The sequence below is a fragment of the Pteropus vampyrus genome, unplaced genomic scaffold (assembly GCF_000151845.1).
Source record: "Pteropus vampyrus isolate Shadow unplaced genomic scaffold, Pvam_2.0 Scaffold148, whole genome shotgun sequence".
Taxonomy (NCBI): domain Eukaryota; kingdom Metazoa; phylum Chordata; class Mammalia; order Chiroptera; family Pteropodidae; genus Pteropus; species Pteropus vampyrus.
Window position 1 is genome coordinate 2,176,984 of NW_011888929.1, and position 20,447 is coordinate 2,197,430.

At 32.6% G+C, this 20,447-nt stretch overlaps 1 protein-coding gene across 1 annotated transcript in view; it reads left to right on the forward strand.

Annotated features, from left to right (window-relative positions):
- CNTN5 (contactin 5) overlaps positions 1-20,447 on the forward strand; it is a 508,562-nt gene that overhangs the window by 427,798 nt on the left and 60,317 nt on the right. Inside the window, exons 16-18 of the mRNA XM_011369440.1 lie at positions 3,980-4,129; positions 18,093-18,163; positions 20,163-20,397. Coding sequence (XP_011367742.1) covers positions 3,980-4,129; positions 18,093-18,163; positions 20,163-20,397 — 456 coding nt within the window. The remainder of the gene's footprint in view (positions 1-3,979; positions 4,130-18,092; positions 18,164-20,162; positions 20,398-20,447) is intronic.

Sequence of the window (20,447 nt, forward strand, 5' to 3'; positions counted from 1 at the left end):
TAATGCTTCTAATGCTTCTAATGCCTTTGCACTAGTTGCTCCTTCAACTGGTGATGCTTTCTCCTAGATATTGGCATAGCTAAATCCACACTTCCTTCAAAAGTTTATTCAGGTGTATCTTCTCAGTGAGGCTTATCCTGGCCACTCTACTTTAAATTGCAACCTACCTGTAGAGAAAAGGGAACCTTTTCGTACTATTGGTGGGATTGAAAATTGGTGCAGCCACTGTGGAAAATAGTATGGAAGTTCCTCAAAAAATTAAAAGTAGAACTACCGTATGGCACAGAAATTATACTTCTGGGTATTTATTCAAAGAAACCCAAAACACTGATTTGAAAAGATATATACACCCCTGTGTTCGCTGCAATGTTATTTACAATAGCTAAGATATGGAAGCAGCCTAAGTGTCCATTAACAAAAGACCAGATAAAGAAGAAATGGTATATATACACACACACACACATACACATATATACACACATACATAAATATGTGTATATATATGCATATGTATACACACACATACACACATACATACATACGTACATATACACAATAGACTATTGCTCAGCCGTAAAAGAGAATAAATTTTACCGTTTGTGACAACATGGATGAACCTAGAGTATTTTATGCTAAGTGAAATAAGTCAGACAGAGCAAGACAAATACCATATGATTTCACCTATATGTGGAATCTAAAAACAAAATAAACAGACAAAACAAAAACAGAATCATAGATACAGAGACACTTTAATGGTTCCTAGATGGGAGCGGGGTTAGTAAGATGGGTGATAAATGGGAAGGGATTAAGAAGTACAAATTGGTAGTTAAAAAATAGTCACAGGATGTGAAGTATAGCATAGGGAATATAGTCAATCATATTGCAATAGCTATGTATGGCATCAGATGGGTACTGGACTTATTGAGATGATCACTTTGTAAGTTATAAAAATATCTAATCACTATGTTACATATTTGAAACTAATATAATATGTTGACTATAGTTGAAATGTTTTTTTATTATTAAAAATTAATTAATTAATTACAACCTGCCTGCTATGGGCTATATTGTATCCCTGCCCCAAGATAATTCAAATGTTGAAGCCCTAACCCCACAGTGTGACTGTATTTGGATATAGAACCTCTAAGGGTATCAAGTAGGCAATTGGATATATGAGGTTGGAGTTTGAAAGGTTTGAATAAAGATGTAAATTGAGAAATTATTGACATATAAATTACACTTAAAACTACAAGACTGTATGTCATCTCCAAGGATATAAGTATAAAATAAAGAAGAGAAAGTTATAAAAATCGAACTCTGAAGCATTTTAGTAGTAAGAAGTTGTGGAGAAGAGCAACCAGCCAAAGGATACAGAGGGGAAGCAGTTGTTTAGTTAAAAGGAACACCAAGGTAATGTGATATCCTGGGAGAAAAAAGAATAAGTCTGTCAAGGAACAGAAAGTAATCAACTGTGTCAAATGCTGCTGACATGTCAAGTATGATGAGGACTGAGAACTGATCATTGATTTTAGCAACATGGTGACCATGGAGAGCATTGGTGACCTTGACAATAGCAGTTTTAGTAAAATAGTAAGGACTAAAGTTTCACAAAAATAAGTTCAAGAGATAATGGAAGAAAGCCTAATATAGACAACTCTTTTAAGAAGTTTTGCTTTAAAAGGAAGTGGAGAAATCAACATACTTTGAAGTTAGAGATGTCATAATTTGTTTATGGGTTTAAGTGGGACGGGGAAAAAGAAAGGAATTCAGGATAACCCCATGATTTTGGCTATAACATCTATAAGAATGCAGTTGTCATACATTGAATAAGGAATACTACAAAAGTAGGTAGGGAAATATAAGGTTGAGAACTTTATCTAACTAGAAATGTTTAATAAGCCATTGAACATATGAACCGGAACTTTAGGGAAGAGGTTCATGGCTGAAAATTTTGGAGTCGTCAACATACAGAGGGTTGTTTAAATCCACAAGACTAGATTAGATCACTATGGAGTAAGAAAATGGGAGTTAATAGAACTAGGTTGCATCTAGAAGATAAAAAGAAACCAGAAATGGAAACGGATAAGGGTAGTCAGGTAGTTGAAAAACAAATTAAGTTTGAAAAGTATTTCAAACAGAAGAGAATTACCAAATATGTCAAAAGATGATATTAGGTCTAGTAGGATGAGGAACAGAGGCCTAACCATAAGGTTTTAGTAACAGAGACCATTGGTAATATTGACAGGAGCAGTTATGGTAGAATGCCAGAGTTAAAAGTTGTATTAGAGTGAACTCAAGAGAGAATGGATGGAGAATAATTGGAAACATCAAGTAATAGCACAAACAACCCACAAGAAGTTTTGCTATTAGGAAAAAAAAAAAAAAACTGGGTAAAAGCTGAAAAGAGAGGAAATTGAGAGAATTTTATTTTGTTTTGGTTTGGATTTGGTGGGAAAAATACCTGCATCCTTGTATACTGATGAGGGAAAATAATCTGTTAGAGATATTTGTTTGGGAGTGGGTCAGGGAGAGACATAACTGAGATGGACCGGTTACTGTTCTCTACAATATCTTAAGAGGGCCACCACTTGAAAGGCATAAAGTTTCCTCAGAAGGGATTTAAGTTTCTATTAATTGGAAGAATGGCTAGAAAGATGAATGAATTCCAAAAGTCACACTAAAATGATTTCAAAGAGTAGGGAAGGGTGGGCACTGGAACAAAAAAGAAAATGATCAGAGTTCTATGGGGATTAGAATAAAAGGGATGAGGGATGACCTAAAAGTCTGGGGTTGCTTGAGGAGACTGACATAAACAGAAATAAATGAAACAGTATGATAAGTCCTAATGGACCCAACACAAGTATTGGTGATAAAATGTAGGTAGGAGCTAGGGAAGGCTAAGTGTCTGGGGATCTATTCTTTTCACCTTTATGTTTGGCAGACACAGATCAGCATTTTAGCAAGCTATGGACTGAACGATGACCGTTTTTTCCCGTTAGACTCCAAGAATATTACTCAGCTTCCAGTGCAGTAAGAGGGGACAGACTTTTTCCAGGTCTTATTTCACTACTTTAAAAAAATCATCTGTGTAGGGCTATGAGATCTGTCAGGCAGCCTACTGCCTGTGCTCTGGTCATTCACCTTTCCACAGATCTGATTATTTGGTAAAATTATTTTGATACATTTCAAAAGAGATTTTCATGGGAAATCCAAATGCATTTAATTCCACCTTGTCATAGGAAAACTGCACTGAGTCAAGAGCTACCCACCCCTCTCCCAATACTTAAACAGAAGTCCAGGACTAATATAAATCCAGAGGATCTTGACACATCATAAGGGAGGTACTCCTTTTTTTTCCATAGTCATTTGTATAGCAAATGTTCTTCCAGAAGTGTTTCCTAGACAGCAGAGATGAGTGAACAAGAAAAGCAGTCTCAAATAATGCATATATACTATGTAAGAAGAATTTTATTATGTGGTAATTATATTGACAATTTTGTGATTTAATAAAATCTAAATGTAGTACAAAAGTTACTGCGAGGCAAGTCCAGAGCTTCCTCTTAGATCCCACAAACTGGAGTTTGCCGGAACTGTGAGAGACATACTGCTCAAGAAATTTCCCTAGAAATTTAACAACTATTTGTTTAAATTATAGCACTAGTTGACCTCTTATCTGAGGCTGAGGAATTAACAAAATGATTTTCAGTGTAGATCATGGCAAGTTATGTTATAACAATTTATATATAAAGATGAGATGAAAGAATTCGAATTGACTGCTACAGACTTTGACATGTGCTAGTGCTTACTTCCTGAAGATTGATTTTGAGTTTACTAATGACACCAGAGACGACATCATGGCCATGTGTAATAAGGAAGTATGCACAAACCTGCTGATCCTGTTAGTGCCTGTGATATCCTTGATTGACACTTGTAACCTTTTTTCAGTCCTCTTAATGACATGAAATCTGTCTCTTCATAGTCCCAGAAATCATAACAGGGGACATGGAGTCAGCCATGGCAGTGGACTTGAACCCTTGGGTAGAATATGAATTTAGAGTGGTTGCCGCCAATCCTATTGGGACTGGAGATCCAAGCACCCCATCTAGAATGATCCGCACAAATGAAGCAGGTAAGAATTTTGGAGAGTCAGAATTCTATTTGATATGCCTCTAATCACTTTGCAGGCAAGTAGAATTAACCACGATTACTTGCTTTAGTATAATTTTTTTCCTGATTCATTTACCTAGATATCATAAAAATATTTTCTTTAAAATTATTTTTATTTTATTTGTTTTCTGAACTTTTTCTTCTTGTTTCCACAAATAAAGGTATCTAGATGCTTTAGTTTCCTCTCAACCCTGTGCCCATCTTCAAGTTACTATAAAATTGAAGTAGTTTTTTTCTAATTATATACTCATTCAACACAGCAAATCTGTAACATTCAGAATAGATTGGTTCACTCTTTTTTGCTCCAGTGATAACAGTTACTTTTAATAACAGCGTACTTCCTTAAGACTCTTTATGTTGCCCTTCACTGTCTGACATGGTATAAATTACACTTTGCAAAGACATAGTCTTAACTCATTACCTTCTTGACATCCATGTGCAAAATAAATACCCATTTGTTTCCTGACTTAGAAAACACAGCATTCTTCTCATCTTTTAGAATAAATTATCTTTATAAAATATTTTTAATGACCACATAAGGGGAATTAACAGCTTTATATAAAAGAAATTATATTGCCAATAACCTAGATGAAAATGAATAAAGAACATTTTTAGTAGAGCTTTGATTACTTTAGAAAAGTCTTATTGAAATTAATATTTAAATTCCTATAAAATTGGATATAAAAAACATCTAGTAAGGTACTAGCTTAGGCAAACACACATGTTAATAATGTTGATGAGAACAGTCTGAAAACAATAGAGAAATGGGGGTGGAGTAGATTGCAGATACAAGGAGTAAAAAACAAATTTTTATGTTTTTATGTTCAATAATAATATGAATCCCAATAATTATTAGAATATTAGTATAAAAATGAGAATTTTGACAAAACGAAAAGACAACGTAGTGAATGGGAGAAGATATTCACCAATGATACATCCGAAAAGAGGTTAATATCCAAAATTTGTAAAGAACTCATACAACTCAACACTAAAAAAAAAATCCAATTAAAAAATGGAAAAAAGACTTGAATAGACACTTCTCCAAAGAGGACATACAGGTGGCCAATAGACATATGAAAAGATACTCAATGACACTAATCGTCAAAGAAATTAAAATTAAAACCACAATGAGATATCACCTTACACCTGTGAGAATGAGTGTCATCAATAAACAACAACAACAAAAAACACAACTGTTGGCAAGAGAAAACAGAACCCTCATGTACCATTGGTGGAGTTGCAAGTTGTCACAGCCACTATGGAAAACAGTTTGGAGGGTTTTCAAAGAATTAAGAAAAGAACTGCATGTGACCCAGAAATCTTAGTTCTGGGTTTTTATCCAAAGAAATCCAAAACACTAATTTGTACCCCTATGTTCACAGTAGTGCTGTTTATAATAGCCAAGATATGAAAGCAACTTAAGTGTCCATCAATAGAGAATTGGATAAAGAAGATTTGGTACATATGTACAATGGAATATTACCTGCCCATAAAAAATGAAATATTAACCATTTACAACAAGAGGGACGGACCTAGAGGGTATTATGCTAAGTGAAATAAATCAGAGAAGCACAAAGTACCATATGATCTCACTTATATGTGAAAATCTAAAGAAGAAAATAAACAAACAAAACAGAAAAAGACTAATAGTTACAGAGAGCAAACTGATGATTGCCAGATGGGAAGGTGTTTGGGGGGCTGGGTGAAAAAGGGGAAGCGATTAAGAAGTACAAATTGATAGTTCAAAAATTTCAAGGAAAATAATTAATAATATTAAAACAACTATGTATTCTGCCAAGTGTGTACCAGACTAATCAGGGAGATAACTATAAATTATATAAATATCAAACCGTTATGCCGTATACCAGAAACTAATATAAAATAATATTAAATGTCAACTCTAATTGAAAAATAAAATTTTCTTGAAAAGAAAGAACAACAACAACAAAAAGAATGAAGAATTTGTCTTATTTCTTCATTGTTCTATCTTCAGCACCTAAATAGTGTCAGGCACTAGTACTCCATATGTCTTTGTTGAAAGGTTGAAAGGGAAGATTTTTTTTTTCCTTTATATGCCCCTAAACACACCAGTACCTGGGTCAGAGACACATGTACATAGAAGACTAAGAAGTAACTGTTGTCTACTTTGTTTAATAGTTATAGAATTGGACCAAAAATGTGATTTGTGACTTCTCACAAATTGAACAAAGCTTATAATTAAAATAAACTATCGAAAGAGTTGATTATCTAAAACGCACTAGGTTTAGGCCTTTAAAAAAAGTATTTCTCTAAAATACACTGATTTCACTCATATGTTGGATATAAACCTGAAAGCAATAAATGAAGAAGACAAACAAACAAAAATTCACAGTCACAGACAATAGTATGATTGTTACCAAAGGAAAGAAGGGTTGGAGGAAGGTAAGTAAGGGTAAAAGGGGTCAAATATATAGTGACGGAAGGAGGTTTGACTTTAGATGGTGAACACACAATGCAATATACAGATGACATATTATTGAATCGTACACTTGAAACTAATATAATTTTATTAACCAATGTCACCCGAATAATTTAATTAATAAAGTAAATAAATAAATAAATAAATAAATAGATCATGAGATAAAATACATTGGTTCTTTTAAAAAAGAAATAAAGAATAACCATACAAAATATGTTCAGATTCTTTCCATTTCCAAAAATTAAGCAACTTGGAAAATAAAAGACAAAGTAGCCTAAATATGTTGGAAAAGATTCATTCACAGAAAATTCAATTTTTCTGTTTTTGTGATTTGCCTATTATAAGGTTTTTTTTGTTTTGTTTTGTTTTTTCCTGCTACTTTTTCAACAGTGTGAGTTTTAAATGAACATAATTGCCTGGTTGGATTTTCATGCATTCATAAAATCAGCCATGCTTTCATTGTGTACAGGTGTTCATTAATTAAGAGCATAACAGGTTAGTTGTTCCTCATTTTATGTGCTCACTGTGAAGATATTGAAATAACTGCCAATATCAGTACTTATGCACACATATTTTCTAAAAAGCACTGTCTTATTTTGCATATTGTTAATTGAGTTTAAACAAAGACAAAGATTGCTGCCTAATTCAGAGGCTCTCTATAAATATTCATTTCAAAAATAATCCATTTAGGATGAATAATCCTTTTAGACTTTTTATAGTATAAATTTTCTAACTATTAAAAAGCATTTTAGTAAAAACACTTTTACTTTTCCAACTAAAATGTATTTAGATGATGCATTTTAAAAGATTTCTTCCTCATCTATTTCTGCATATACCTCAATCATACAGCTCGTTTCTCCATTTTATCAAGTTCTGTATACACAATATACTTTAGTCCATTAAAATCTTATGAAAGAGAAGAGAAATAGCATGAAAAATGCATGAAGTACTCTACTTTGAAAGCGAGTTGAGGAAGCCTTGTACTGCCTATTTTATGTTTCTTATGTTTTAGTACCACACAGGGTTAGAGCTTCTAATGGTGTTGAACCAAGTGTTGAGTTTTGTGCCTGCTTTTTCAGGCAGCACAGATTAAAAGGGACACCAATATCCTGAGACGTCCTCCCAAACGACACACTCTGCCTCCATTAAGTACATGCCCTGTATTTTAAAAGACGATCTTGTTCTATTGGGCCAAATAAACTTTGAAAACAGGCAGAGCTGCTTAGGAAAGTCTCACATTCAGGATATTAAGTTGAAAGTTTATGTCTCTTTAAAATTCTCTTATTTACTAAACTATTCTAAATCCAAAAGCAGCTTTAGTAAAGCATTTTTACCTTTCTCACACACCAAAAAGTTAATATTTCTTGCAATTTCCTCTAAAATATATTTAGAATTTTCAAGTCATCAAAACATTGTTAGTAGTCAATAAATATAAGGTAAATTGGTTCAATCTGACTTTTTATTAGTAAGATGTCAAAATAGTAATACAAATATATGTTTTTTACTTTAATGTACATTTATATTTATTTCCAGTACAATTTTATTATAAATTATAGATAGATAAATGATAGGTAGGTAGGTAGGTAGATAGATAGATAGATAGATAGATAGATAGATAGATAGATAGATAGATAGATAGATGTAAATATGCCTGTGTTTAATTTTGGAATTGTGTTACATTATCAAAACAACATATAAATTTTAGTTATGTAATGGAAATGCTTTCTCTGTCATTTAAAAACATGACAAGAGAAAATCACGCTTTAGGAAATTAATTTGAAATATATGCTATGGTAGAAATGAAAAAAATGTAAAAGTGAATACATCCCTTAAACATTAATATTCTATAAGTTATATATTTAGAACAGTAATTGTAAATGATAAATGAAAAGAAGTTAGTGATATAACCTGTAATTTAGAAAGCTTTGGTCTTCTCTACAGTATAAAATGTTTTATTACCAAAGCTCTTGGTATAAATCTCAATATTTGCAGTTTATTTCAAATTATTATATATATGTGTACATGTGTGTGTATGTGTGTGCGTGTATATATATATATATTTCTATCTTCTATCTGTACTTAAGAGTTTGAGTCTTGGAGTTAGGCAGACTTGGTTAATGTTCTTCTCTGACACTTACTGGTAGTGAACATAGGTAAGACATATTTTTCAAGGCTCAATTTTCTTACTTATAAAATGGGGTAATATAACTACCTACTCCTTTGGATGACTGTATTAAATAAGATAATGCATGCAGAGAGCCTAGCATAGTGCCTGATACATGGTAAATGCTTAATAGTAGCCATTTATTATTATTTTTATTATTATCATTATTATTATCATAATCATTCATTTTATTGAGGTATTACTTTATTTAGTGGAAATTTAAACCATGGTAATCATGCATTAGTTGCTTTTTTCATATTGAAGAAACATTTTCAGGTTAAATATATGTTTGTTGATATAATTAGGCCATCCAATCTCTTGGCTTGCAGCTAGATCCACCAAAATGCTCTCCCACTGAGTAGTCTCTGCTGCAGACTGTGTGCTACCAGGCCCTGCTGCTCAACCCATCTGAAGGGCTTGGGAATCAAGAGAACCTTTCAGAGTGTGGTGCATAATAAAGACCATGCCTCTTCTCTAAATCTCCCTCACCCTCCACGTATGGCCTTTACATGCTGCTTTTCTTGTCTAGCCAGGCCTCAGTCTATAAGTGGATTGCAGTAGTGTCCCAACATGTGGACATTTTCTTTGCTTCTTATAGCATAGATAAGACAAAGGGAGCAGAGAAAAAGAAGTATCAAATGAAAGACCATGCTTTGAAAAATTTGTTCCACGTTCAAATAGTTTTCCAGTTGCTTAGTACACTGTATTCTGTCCTACCATTCTCTTTTGACACCGAAAGGGAAAATGTCACACACACAGTTGTCCAAAAGGAAAAATATTTTTTCACATTTAAGAGATTAATCCTCAGCCAGGTAAATATGAGTATCAATTAGACAAACATGAAAATCTTTCCTAGCATTACTACTTCTTGTACTATATCATAGTTATATAACTTGTTTACTAAACAGCCTGAACTCTAGAATTTAAGCATAAAATAGTTTTCTTTTTCTCTCAGTACTACTTTCCAATATGATCCATCTGATCTCTGGCTTCAGCCTCAACTACATCCAAGGCAGATTTAGGTACTAGGGCAATCTCATTCTCAGGTATTAAAAAAATTTCATTTTCATGTAAATAAAAACTTTAATCTCACTTCCAATTTCTTGTTTTTCTCCCTTCATCCCAGCAAAGGCTTGACCCAGGGATATTGATCCATCTTTTTTTCTTCTTCTTTTCACTTACTTCCCTCACCTTCAAACTTCCACTCTGAGCACTTCCTGAGACAGACAAAAAGAAGAGGAAAACTAGTTGGTGGTACAATTTGTGGTTCTCAGATAGGTGTCGAGTACTCCATGTGATGGCATTTGTCCACATGTTTCTTTCTCTTAGAGGGTGCATTGGGTTCTTTGGAGACTTTTCTATCCTAGTCTAACAGGCAGCCTGACTGGGTATGATTCTAACAGATTTTTTTAAACCCACCTCTCATTGTGTCTATTGGCCCACAGTAATCATTTCACATTTCTGTCCTGCCAAACTCTAGAAATACAGGGTGTTCTCAAAAACTATTTTGCTCTCTGCTCTAGTAGCATTGTGTGAGGCTGGGTCATTGTACAAAATTCTCAAGCTCGATGGCATCCAGCAAGTATGTGAAGAGTAAGTAATTGTAAATAAAAACTTTATGTAAATAAAAACTTCATGTAAATAAAAACTTTACATAAAAACTTTATGTAAATAAAAACTTTATGTAAATAAAAGCAAAGCAGCTGCTTCTCTCCTTACTTAGCTTGAGAGGGAAATGACAGTCCCACTTCCCTTCTATTGATGAGTAGTGGTGGAGGGAGATGCCACAGCCCATCCATCTGCTAAGCTGACAGCCTTCTTTCAAAATATTTCTTGTGCTAAAATTCTTTATATATGAGCTGGTGGGGGGTAATAGGAAAGGGTCATGAAATTTTATTTCTCTATTTCTTAGCAATTTTATAGTTTTGTCTAGCCCACCTCACTTTAGCATCCAAGGTTATGTGTGGCTCAACCCAAGTCCAGAAAAAATTTATTTAGCTTCTTACTACAATTTCATAATTTCTTTAGTTGTACATTATCTTCCTCTTTCTTAAAGGATCTTACTTCGTTAATATCTTCACAGTTCTTGTTCATGATAATTACTTAGAAATGTTGTTGACTTCAAACGTTATGGAAAGAACACAATAAAATATTATTGTAATAGAAGATAGGATTGAATTAGTTTTTTCTGGGGGTGTGTGGATTTGCCTTGTAAATGGCATTTAATAGAGTTTTGAAAGCCAGACCAAATAGGACTCAGGCAGAATTATTTATAGGAGGAAATTAAAACTACAGTTGTCAGGCACTGGTGTGTGCAGAGAAAAGGCATAAGGCTATGGGGTATTTCAAGGTCTTTCTGGTCTGTTTCTAAGAAAATACATAGATAATATAAATCATTCAGCTGAAATAATTGGGAAATTCTAAAAGAAAATAGTATTAAATGAACATTATAGCTTTCTTCAGCCCGATGAGTAATTTAATTATATTAAATAAAAGAAATAGTTCTTAGCAACATTAAGAGAAGGGAAAAATCATGGCAAGCAACAGAACTCTAAGACCAAATATCAATAATTAGGAAAAAAGAAGATAACACTATGGCTCATATAGCAGACAGTACTTTTAAATCATGAAACCACTTTGGTTCAGGCAAGTATTTTCTGCAAAATATATACAAGAAATAGATCTTCAGATTCAAAGGCATTTTGCAAGCAAGATGGTAAATTTTTTTTAAAAAAATGCTTTTCTAACAGAAACCTGACTAATTGTTATGTATGTCTTTATCTGATAAATAACAAAGTGACAGAAGAACAGAAGAAGATTTAAGTGTGAAAGATAAATGGACAATAAGAGATTATCAACCCAGGAGTAAATGTGAGACACTCAAATTAGACTTTTTTTCTAACTTCCTGGTCCCCATAATACCATACACCATTCATAAATCACAAACCATGTTCTAGGCCCTGTGCTAAGCATTTGCCTTTCATTCTATCATTTAATTCTCATATTAACCCTCTAAAACAAGAAGTGTTTATCTTTATTTTACAATTCGGAAAAAGAATTAGAGAGATTTAAAAACTTGCACAAGGTCACCTATTAAGTGACAGAGCTAAAATTCTAACCTATTCCTTACACAAAAGATGGTGCCTCCCAAATTGTCTCCCTCCCAGCTTCTTTCTCTTCTTTTTCCTTGTTCTCTTTTTACCATATGTGTCAACAAATTTCATTTAAAGATTATTTTGCCCATCCTCTGCTTCTACTTCCTTATAGACTGTTATAAATAAAGTTAAGAGAATATGAGTTGGTAAACACCATTTGTTGCATATACTCACCTCTTTGCTCTTGACATCGTTCATGAAAAGTTTCATAAATCAGAGAAGTCTTACATTTCCTAAAATAATCTTAGTAACCTCTTTTGCAAATCAAAAATGGTATGTTTCCTAATTTCTAAATTAAAACCAGCTAAGCCAAAAAGATTATAAAGATTTCCAAAAATGACTACAGCATAGGAAACCATCAACAAAATGAAAGAACGACCTACAGAATGAGAGAAGCTATGCACCAATGATACATCCAGTAGGGGTTAATATCCACAATATATAAAACTCATACAACTTAACAACAAGAAGACAATCCAATTTGAAAATAGAAAAAAGACCTGAATAGACATTTCTCCAAAGAGGACATACAGATGGCCAGTAGGCATAAGAAAAGATGCTCAAGGTCACTAATTGTCAGAGAAATGCACATTAAAACCACGATGAGATATCACTTCACATCTATGAGAATGGCTGTCATCAATCAACAAAAAAACAAGTGTTGGCAAGAATATGTAGAAATGGAACCATCGTGCATTGTTGGTGGAATTGCGAATTAGTGTAGCCACTATGGAGAACAGTGTGGAGATTCCTTAAAAAATTAAAACTAGAATTGCATATGACCCAGAACAGAAATTCCACTTCTGGATATTTATCCAGAGAAATCCAAAATACCAATTTAAAAAGATATGTGCATCCTATGTTCATTACATCATTATTTACAATAACCAAGATATGGAAGCAACCTAAGTGCCTAACAATAGACAATTGGACAAAGAATATGTGATACATATATACAATGGATATATTGTATATATCAACCATAAAAAATGAAATCTTACCATTTGCAACAACATGGATAGACCTAGAAGGTATTATGCTAAGTGAAATAAGTCAGACAGAGAAAGACAAATACTATACGATTTCACCTATATGTGGAATCTAAAAGAACAAAATAAATGAACAAGCAAAACAAAAACAAGTTCATAGATACAGAGAACAAACTGATGGTTTCCAGATGGGAATGAGACTGAGAGATTTTTAATGAATACACATCAGCAGTCATAAAATAGTCATTGGGATGTCAATTATAGTGTGGGGTATATAGTCAATAATATTGTAATAACTATGTACAGTGTCGGGGAGTACTAGAATTATGAGAGATCACTTCATAAGTTATATAAATATCTAACCACTGAGCTGTACACCTGAAGCTACTATAATATTGAATGTCAACTGTAATTGAAAATAAAAAAGAAATTTTAAAAAATCACATTTGACTAGACTCATGCTGAACTTTTAGTGTTTACCATAGAAGACTTCACCATTTTCTCTTTTTCTAATCTAAGTATATAATAACATTATGTAATATGTATAAATTATAGTTCCAGGCACTGTGGTGAATAATTACGAAAATAACCTTAAAATATAGGTACTATTACTATCTGCATGAGGCAGCTAAAGAACAAAGAGGTTAAATATTCTTAGCCAACCAGCCAGAATTTTTCTCACTCCCACAAGAACACATTTACCTTTTGTGTATACATTGTATCTCTCCTATTGATAGGAATAAAAGCATTATTTGAACTGTTTAGGAAACATCATTCGTATTTTTTATCTTGGAAACTCTTCAAATTTAACTCTTTCTATAAAGTGAGCTTAAATGATAATTAACTGTAAAATATTGATGTGTCGTGTACTTCAATTCAGATAGAAAAAAAAAATGTTTTTTAAATTTCCCTCTTGACTCCCACCTTTACTATATAAACAACCTCCTTCCTTCTTTCTATTCATCTGTAACTTTCTTTCCAAACCAGTGACTGAATTACTATTAAGCTCCTAAACTATGTGGTTTCCTCCAGGTTTCTAATAAAGCTGTATTATTTAATGAGCCATATAAACATCTACTGTAATAGATATTAGAAATATTTTAGGAAAAAAAAAGATAGATTGGCAAATTATTTCATCCTGTACTTTTTGCTTAGTTAATTAAATTAATTAATGAGTGTTAATTAAAGCATGTTGTTAGTGTGACTAAATTTGCTAAAACTATTACACTTAGAGTTCTTTGAGATTCATACTTAAATTCATGCATGCTTAAAATAAGGTAGTACACTGTATTTTGGTCATTCTGAGTTTTTACAACAATATCTCCAGTGTATAAGGTGAAGAGAAACAATAGTCTATATTTCAACATGCCAGGTAAGGCATTAAGTAAGACAGCTAAGCATTTGCAGCTTGTGGGAAAAATATTAATTACATTATCTGTTCATGGAAGAGCTTTGTTCAGAAAGAAATTCAGGAGAATCAGAGTTTAAACTGTTACTCATACATGTAAACTTGGTTCTCTGAGCTAATAGGCTCAGGACATTTATCAGTAGATGACTGAGAGAAAAACATCTAGCTACTTAATTCTAAATTGGGTTCTCATTTATTACATGGAAAACATATTTGGTTTTTAAATAAATGTATATTTCTCTGAACTCAGCAAAAGAATTTATTAGATGTTGACTATATTAATTTTTTAATTTTATGTTTCTAATAAGAATTATAGAACTTTCAGAAGGGCTCTAAAAAATTAAGCCAAATTCCTATCATAAATATGTTGTTTTATAAATAAAAGAATGTAATTAAAATTAGTGGACTCCAGAGCATTACTGCAAAGATAACTGTGTGCCACCAACTTAAAAAGGAAATGAATGAGCATGGATCATCTGCATGTAATTAGGAAATTTAAACCAATTAGAATTAAAGTACTTATAATACACATTGTGCTCCTTACAACAAAACATGATTCCTGATCTGCTGTTATTAAAGCCTTTTCTTTTTTTGCTTGTTTTTATAGTTTTATTGATATATAATTGGCATATGACATTGTATTAGTTTAAGATGTACAACATAATAATTTGATATATGTATATATTGTGAAATTATCATAAGTTTAGTTAACATCTGTCATCTTAGTTACATTTTTTTCTTATCATGAGAACTTTTAAGATCTACTTTCTTAGCAACTTTCAGATATACAATACAGTAGTATTGCTAACATTTGCCATGCTGTACATTACACCTCCATGACTTATTTAGCTTATAACTGGAAGTTTGTACCTTCTGACCACTTTCACTCATTTCTGATATCCCCCACACCCTGCCTCTGGCAATCACCAATCTGTTCTGTTTCTATGAGTTCAGTTCCTTTAGATTCCACATATAAGTGAGATTATATAGTATTTGTCTTTCTTATTTTCTTCGTCTCACTTGTTTTACTTAATATGATTCCCTCAGAGTGCATCCATGTTGTCCCAATGGCAAGATTTTCTTCTTTTTTATGACTAATATTTCATACCACATTTTCTATAGCCAATTATTAGTTATTGGACACTTAGGCTGATTTCATGTCTTCAAAACCTTAAGTTTTCTACTAGTTGTTCCTATTATATCTATTAAGCTTTTTTATTTAAGAATAATTGATGTTTATACACATATACTATTAAAACACAATGAACTATAATGCTTCTTTTTGTGTCATTTATTGTACATTAAAATTGGAAGTAGTGTGATAAAAGGAGGATCTTGTTTCTTTATATTAAGTCAAATATGGGATATATTCTCTTGAAAAGAAATTAGCAGCAGTAGGAAAATCTCAAAGACTGATTTTAAATAATAAAAAGAACTTTATGCAATCTGGGTCATTTGTGTATAATCATCATAGAAACAAATTGAATCATAGAAAATCTTTTTTTGCTTTCTTTTTTCCTCGAAGTAGAAATTTTCATCAAATTTTTTCACCAGTTTCTTTTTAATTTTCTTACTCAAAAAGTTAAAACTTTTAAGAAATTTAAATATGTTTTCTAAAAAAATAAAAGCATTAATGGAATGTGGAACAACACTGCCAAGCTTCAGAAGAAAGGTTTCAACTTTAAATAGTCTCTTGTATTCCATTCTATTCATTATCTTTTAAATGAGCTTCAAGAGTTGCCCACTAGAGAGCCTACAGCCTACTCTACAAATCTCATCTGGAGATTCCAACCATTCTCTTTTTAGATGATGCTTGAGGGCTGAGTAAAATAGAAAAGCATCTTTAGGGCCTAGTCTTTTCACAAAATCCGTGATCCAAAATTCAGGATGGTGTCCTCAAAGAAGAGGATTTAAAGTCCTAGATCTAGAGTATAAACTTAATTATTCTAATGTAATAGACAAAGTAGGTGACTCTGCTAGATATTACTTGTCATGTTATTTAGCTATTACTAGTCAGAGATTAATGTGAACCATGTTGGGGCAGGAGGAGGAGTGTGGATGCAGGGTACTACACTTTTTTTTTAAACTAACAAATGATACTCAGAGAAGCCATAATGGCATAATATTAACAGGTTAACTTGCTTCCACTATTTATTTGGCCATGCATTGATGGTCACAATATTCAGAACTCTGAGATTAACCACTGAGGGAATGTTTAGAACCTTATATCCCTACCCTTTTATACATAAAGTTAAACCAGCTCCCCTCCTGGGTGCCTTACCCATACCATACTATAAATGAATTTAGAATTAGTACTACATAACAGTGGTTTGGAGACATGGTGTCAAGACACTCTGATATGTCACAGGTTGTTATATGTAGCAATAAATATGACTGCCAACAAAAAAATCAAATTAATAAATGATTTGTTTGCTTTTTATATAAATAGGACATATTCACAGTTATTGATGTTATACTATCATTTTTTTTATCCTCAGTAGAATTCCTTGTGATGTCTTGAATGAGAGACAAAGGGATATCCAAGTCCAAGTAATTCTAGGGGAATTCATGAGTGTGAACTCCACGTATGAGTAAACTTTAGTATATGTTTAACTGTGCGAAGAGAAAGATTGGTAGTTGCTGTTGTGTATGTCCTTCATGTGCATGCATAAGAGAACTGTGGTTCATGGAGGAAAGTGCCCAAGGACATCGAAGTTTGGACTCTAATGAATAAAGTTTATTTATTTTAGTGGAGCCAATTATATAGTCACAGACTTTTCCACCTCCCTGGTCCAAGGAGAATTTTTTTTCTTTCTAGTTGAATATAAATTCCACATACAGTTTTCTGGTATATAAAATACTGTGTGACTATCTACCAGTAATTAATAGCCTTTCATCCAGGTGAGTAATTATGGGAATAAATTTATTGTTTATTAGTATATCAATATTGTTTAAAAACTATATCCTGAGATATAAAACCAATGCTGAAGTGTAAAATTGCTAATGCAGGCTCATAGCTTGGAAAATGATTTATTTTAATAGTTTTCTTCATTTAACAGTTCTTCATTTGAAAATGTTCCCTTTTGACTGCAGATTTTGTGGTTTGGTGTAGTGAAAGGGAAATTTATTTCTTTGACACGTTTATTCTTTTAGTAGTTATTTATTTGAAATAGTTGCCTTGAGTACTTATATATTTTACAGTTTACAGAGAAATTCATTCTTGATAGATTTTTTTTCATGTTGATTCATTTAAATGTATTATCACTTCATGGAAGTGTTGCTAAGATTTCTTTAAACTAGACCTTCCTAGGGGGTGCTCATAAAACAATGTGGATTTTCCAGGCAGTCTACAAGCCCTGAAGCCACAGAAAAGAGGCACATCATTAGAAAAAAGGAGAAAATTCATAGGATAAATTTTAACCAACCATTAGTAGATGTCCTTAACTGTAGTGTTAATTATAATTTAGACCTTATTACCACAGAACACTTACAAAAGGACTAGTATGTGGTCCTCTTGGGGATGCAGTATGTGGCCATGAAAAATATGTGTTATTCTTTCGCATAGATTTGAAAACAGGGTATCTGTCACAAACATTTTGTTTTCATATTGAATATTACCACTGTAACTTTGAACAAAACTTTATTTATTTCAGGATTTTACTCAACTTGAAGGTGTTATGATGTATTATTGTAGGGACACTTAAATTTCACATCTGTTTATTATTCACTCTGTGCCCATTTTTATCCACAGTTCCAAAGACAGCACCCACCAACGTAAGTGGAAGAAGTGGAAGAAGGCATGAGTTAGTCATTGCCTGGGAGGTAAGAAAGCCTGTACTCAGATGTCATAACTTGTTGATTCCTTAGACAATAAGGCTACATATCTAATATCTGTATTTGGTACAGAGAGACTGAGTAATTCTATTTAAATTAGGTTAAGAAACACTTTGAACATACCTTTTGCAAATATATATACCTTTCTCATTTCATACCAGGCCCTAGTTGACTTTTCCCCAAATCTATGGTATGCCTTCATGTCATATAGGCTATCTCAAGATAAAGTTTAAATAATTAAAACACATCTTCTCATATATTACTTCAGATATTTGTTTGGCTTAGTTTGAAATTTAATTATTTCACAAGTAGCACACTTGACTTATTTGGAAGCTGAAACTATTAGGGAGGAAGGAAATTAATCACCATTGAATTTGTGGCATCAGGCCTGGGTTATCTCATTTATCCCATACAACAATCTTATTAGTGGGGATAATTTTCCTTATTTTAAAAATTATGAAACTGAGACACGATTTAAGTACCTTCCCTAATAAGCAGTAGAATTGGGACATTGACAAAACTTACATTCTTTTGTCTTCCTCACCATATGATCTCTAAAGTTTCATGTGAAAGGTACATTTGTTTTTCATGAAGCCACTTTCCTTTTTTGATGATAAATTACCTTAATCTATATAGCTATGTAGCTCACAAAACTGTGCCCTAGAATATGGAAATGGAATGGAAATGGAAGTGTCTACTAGAAAAAACTAAACACATTCCTGACTGTCTCTAAGATGTACAAAAAAACTCTTTTTCCCATTGAGAAATTTTCCATGAGCATATCCTTCGTCCAGTTATACCCATTCCCTTGTTCTTCCATAGAACTTTTTGTCTCATTTTGATTTCCTCAGAGGTATTAACTTCCCAATACCTGAACTTCACTGAGATCAACCTCTCTATCAGTTTTGTGTCTTAGCTCAGATAGCTCTAACAAAATTTCATGGTCTGGGTGGCTTCTAAATGACAGAAATTAATTTCTCACAGTTCTGGAGGCTGGAAGTCTAAGATCAAGGCACCAACAGACCACAGTCTGATGAGGGCCTTCTTCCTGGTTCACAGACAGCCATTTTCTCACTGTGTCCTCACATGACAGAGAAGCCAGAGAGCTCTCTGGAGTCTCTTTTATAAGGACACTCATCCCATTCATACGGTCTCTGCCTTTATAACCAATTCACTTACCAAAGGCTCATCTTCTATTACTGTCATATTGATAGAATTTTATCACATGAATTTTATTTTTGGAGGAAGGGATATAAAATTCAGTCTATACTACTTTGATTTAATATTCTTTGTCTCTTTTATACCACTCAAAACTGTTTTACCTTAAATCAAAATTCAAAGAAAAAAATTGTAACAAGTATTTATTGAGTATCTATAATTTATCAAGCATTGTGCTAGACAGTGGCTGGTAACTACTTCATTGACTGACTTGTCAATCACAATTACTCCTTTTTATGATGTGCAATTGATAACCAATTAACAAATTTAAATGTAAGCTGTACAGTACAGGAAGGTTCTTGAACAAATACTATATTCCATTTTTTTCATATATTAAGCACATTTTAAAAAAGCAATTGAAAAAAATACTAGAAGAAAGGTCTTACATTAATGTCTCCTAGATTTTCTGTGCAAAGGACTCTGCGGAGCAAGAATTTAGATCAATTTTCCTCAACATGTTAAATTCTAGTGTGGAATCCAAGGACCTTCATTTCATATACATGACTAATTAGAGTGAATTTGTTTCACTTCTAGAATTTGCAATACTCTTGATATTTTTCTTAAATACCAACTGATATCGTTTAATTTTTCATCCTTTTAAATTTCCAACAACTGCCAAATGATTATGCACTGTTGGGTTTTAATATAGTATAAAGATTTGAGTTTCCTTTTTATAGTTATCCATAATTTTTAAAAATTTAAAGATTTGGAAGAAGTGGGTTTTTTGATTTGTTATTTTGCTGATAATTAATTGCATTTTCTTCTTTAGCCAGTATCTGAAGAGTTTCAGAATGGAGAAGGCTTTGGTTATATTGTGGCTTTCAGGCCCAATGGAACACGTGGCTGGAAGGAAAAAATGGTGACATCCTCTGAAGCTTCAAAATTCATTTATCGAGATGAAAGTGTACCTCCTCTTACTCCCTTTGAAGTGAAGGTTGGCGTTTACAACAATAAAGGGGATGGACCTTTCAGTCAAATAGTGGTCATATGTTCAGCTGAAGGAGGTCAGTTTCTTTATCTTTATTATTTTATATAATATTTTAATATTTTATTG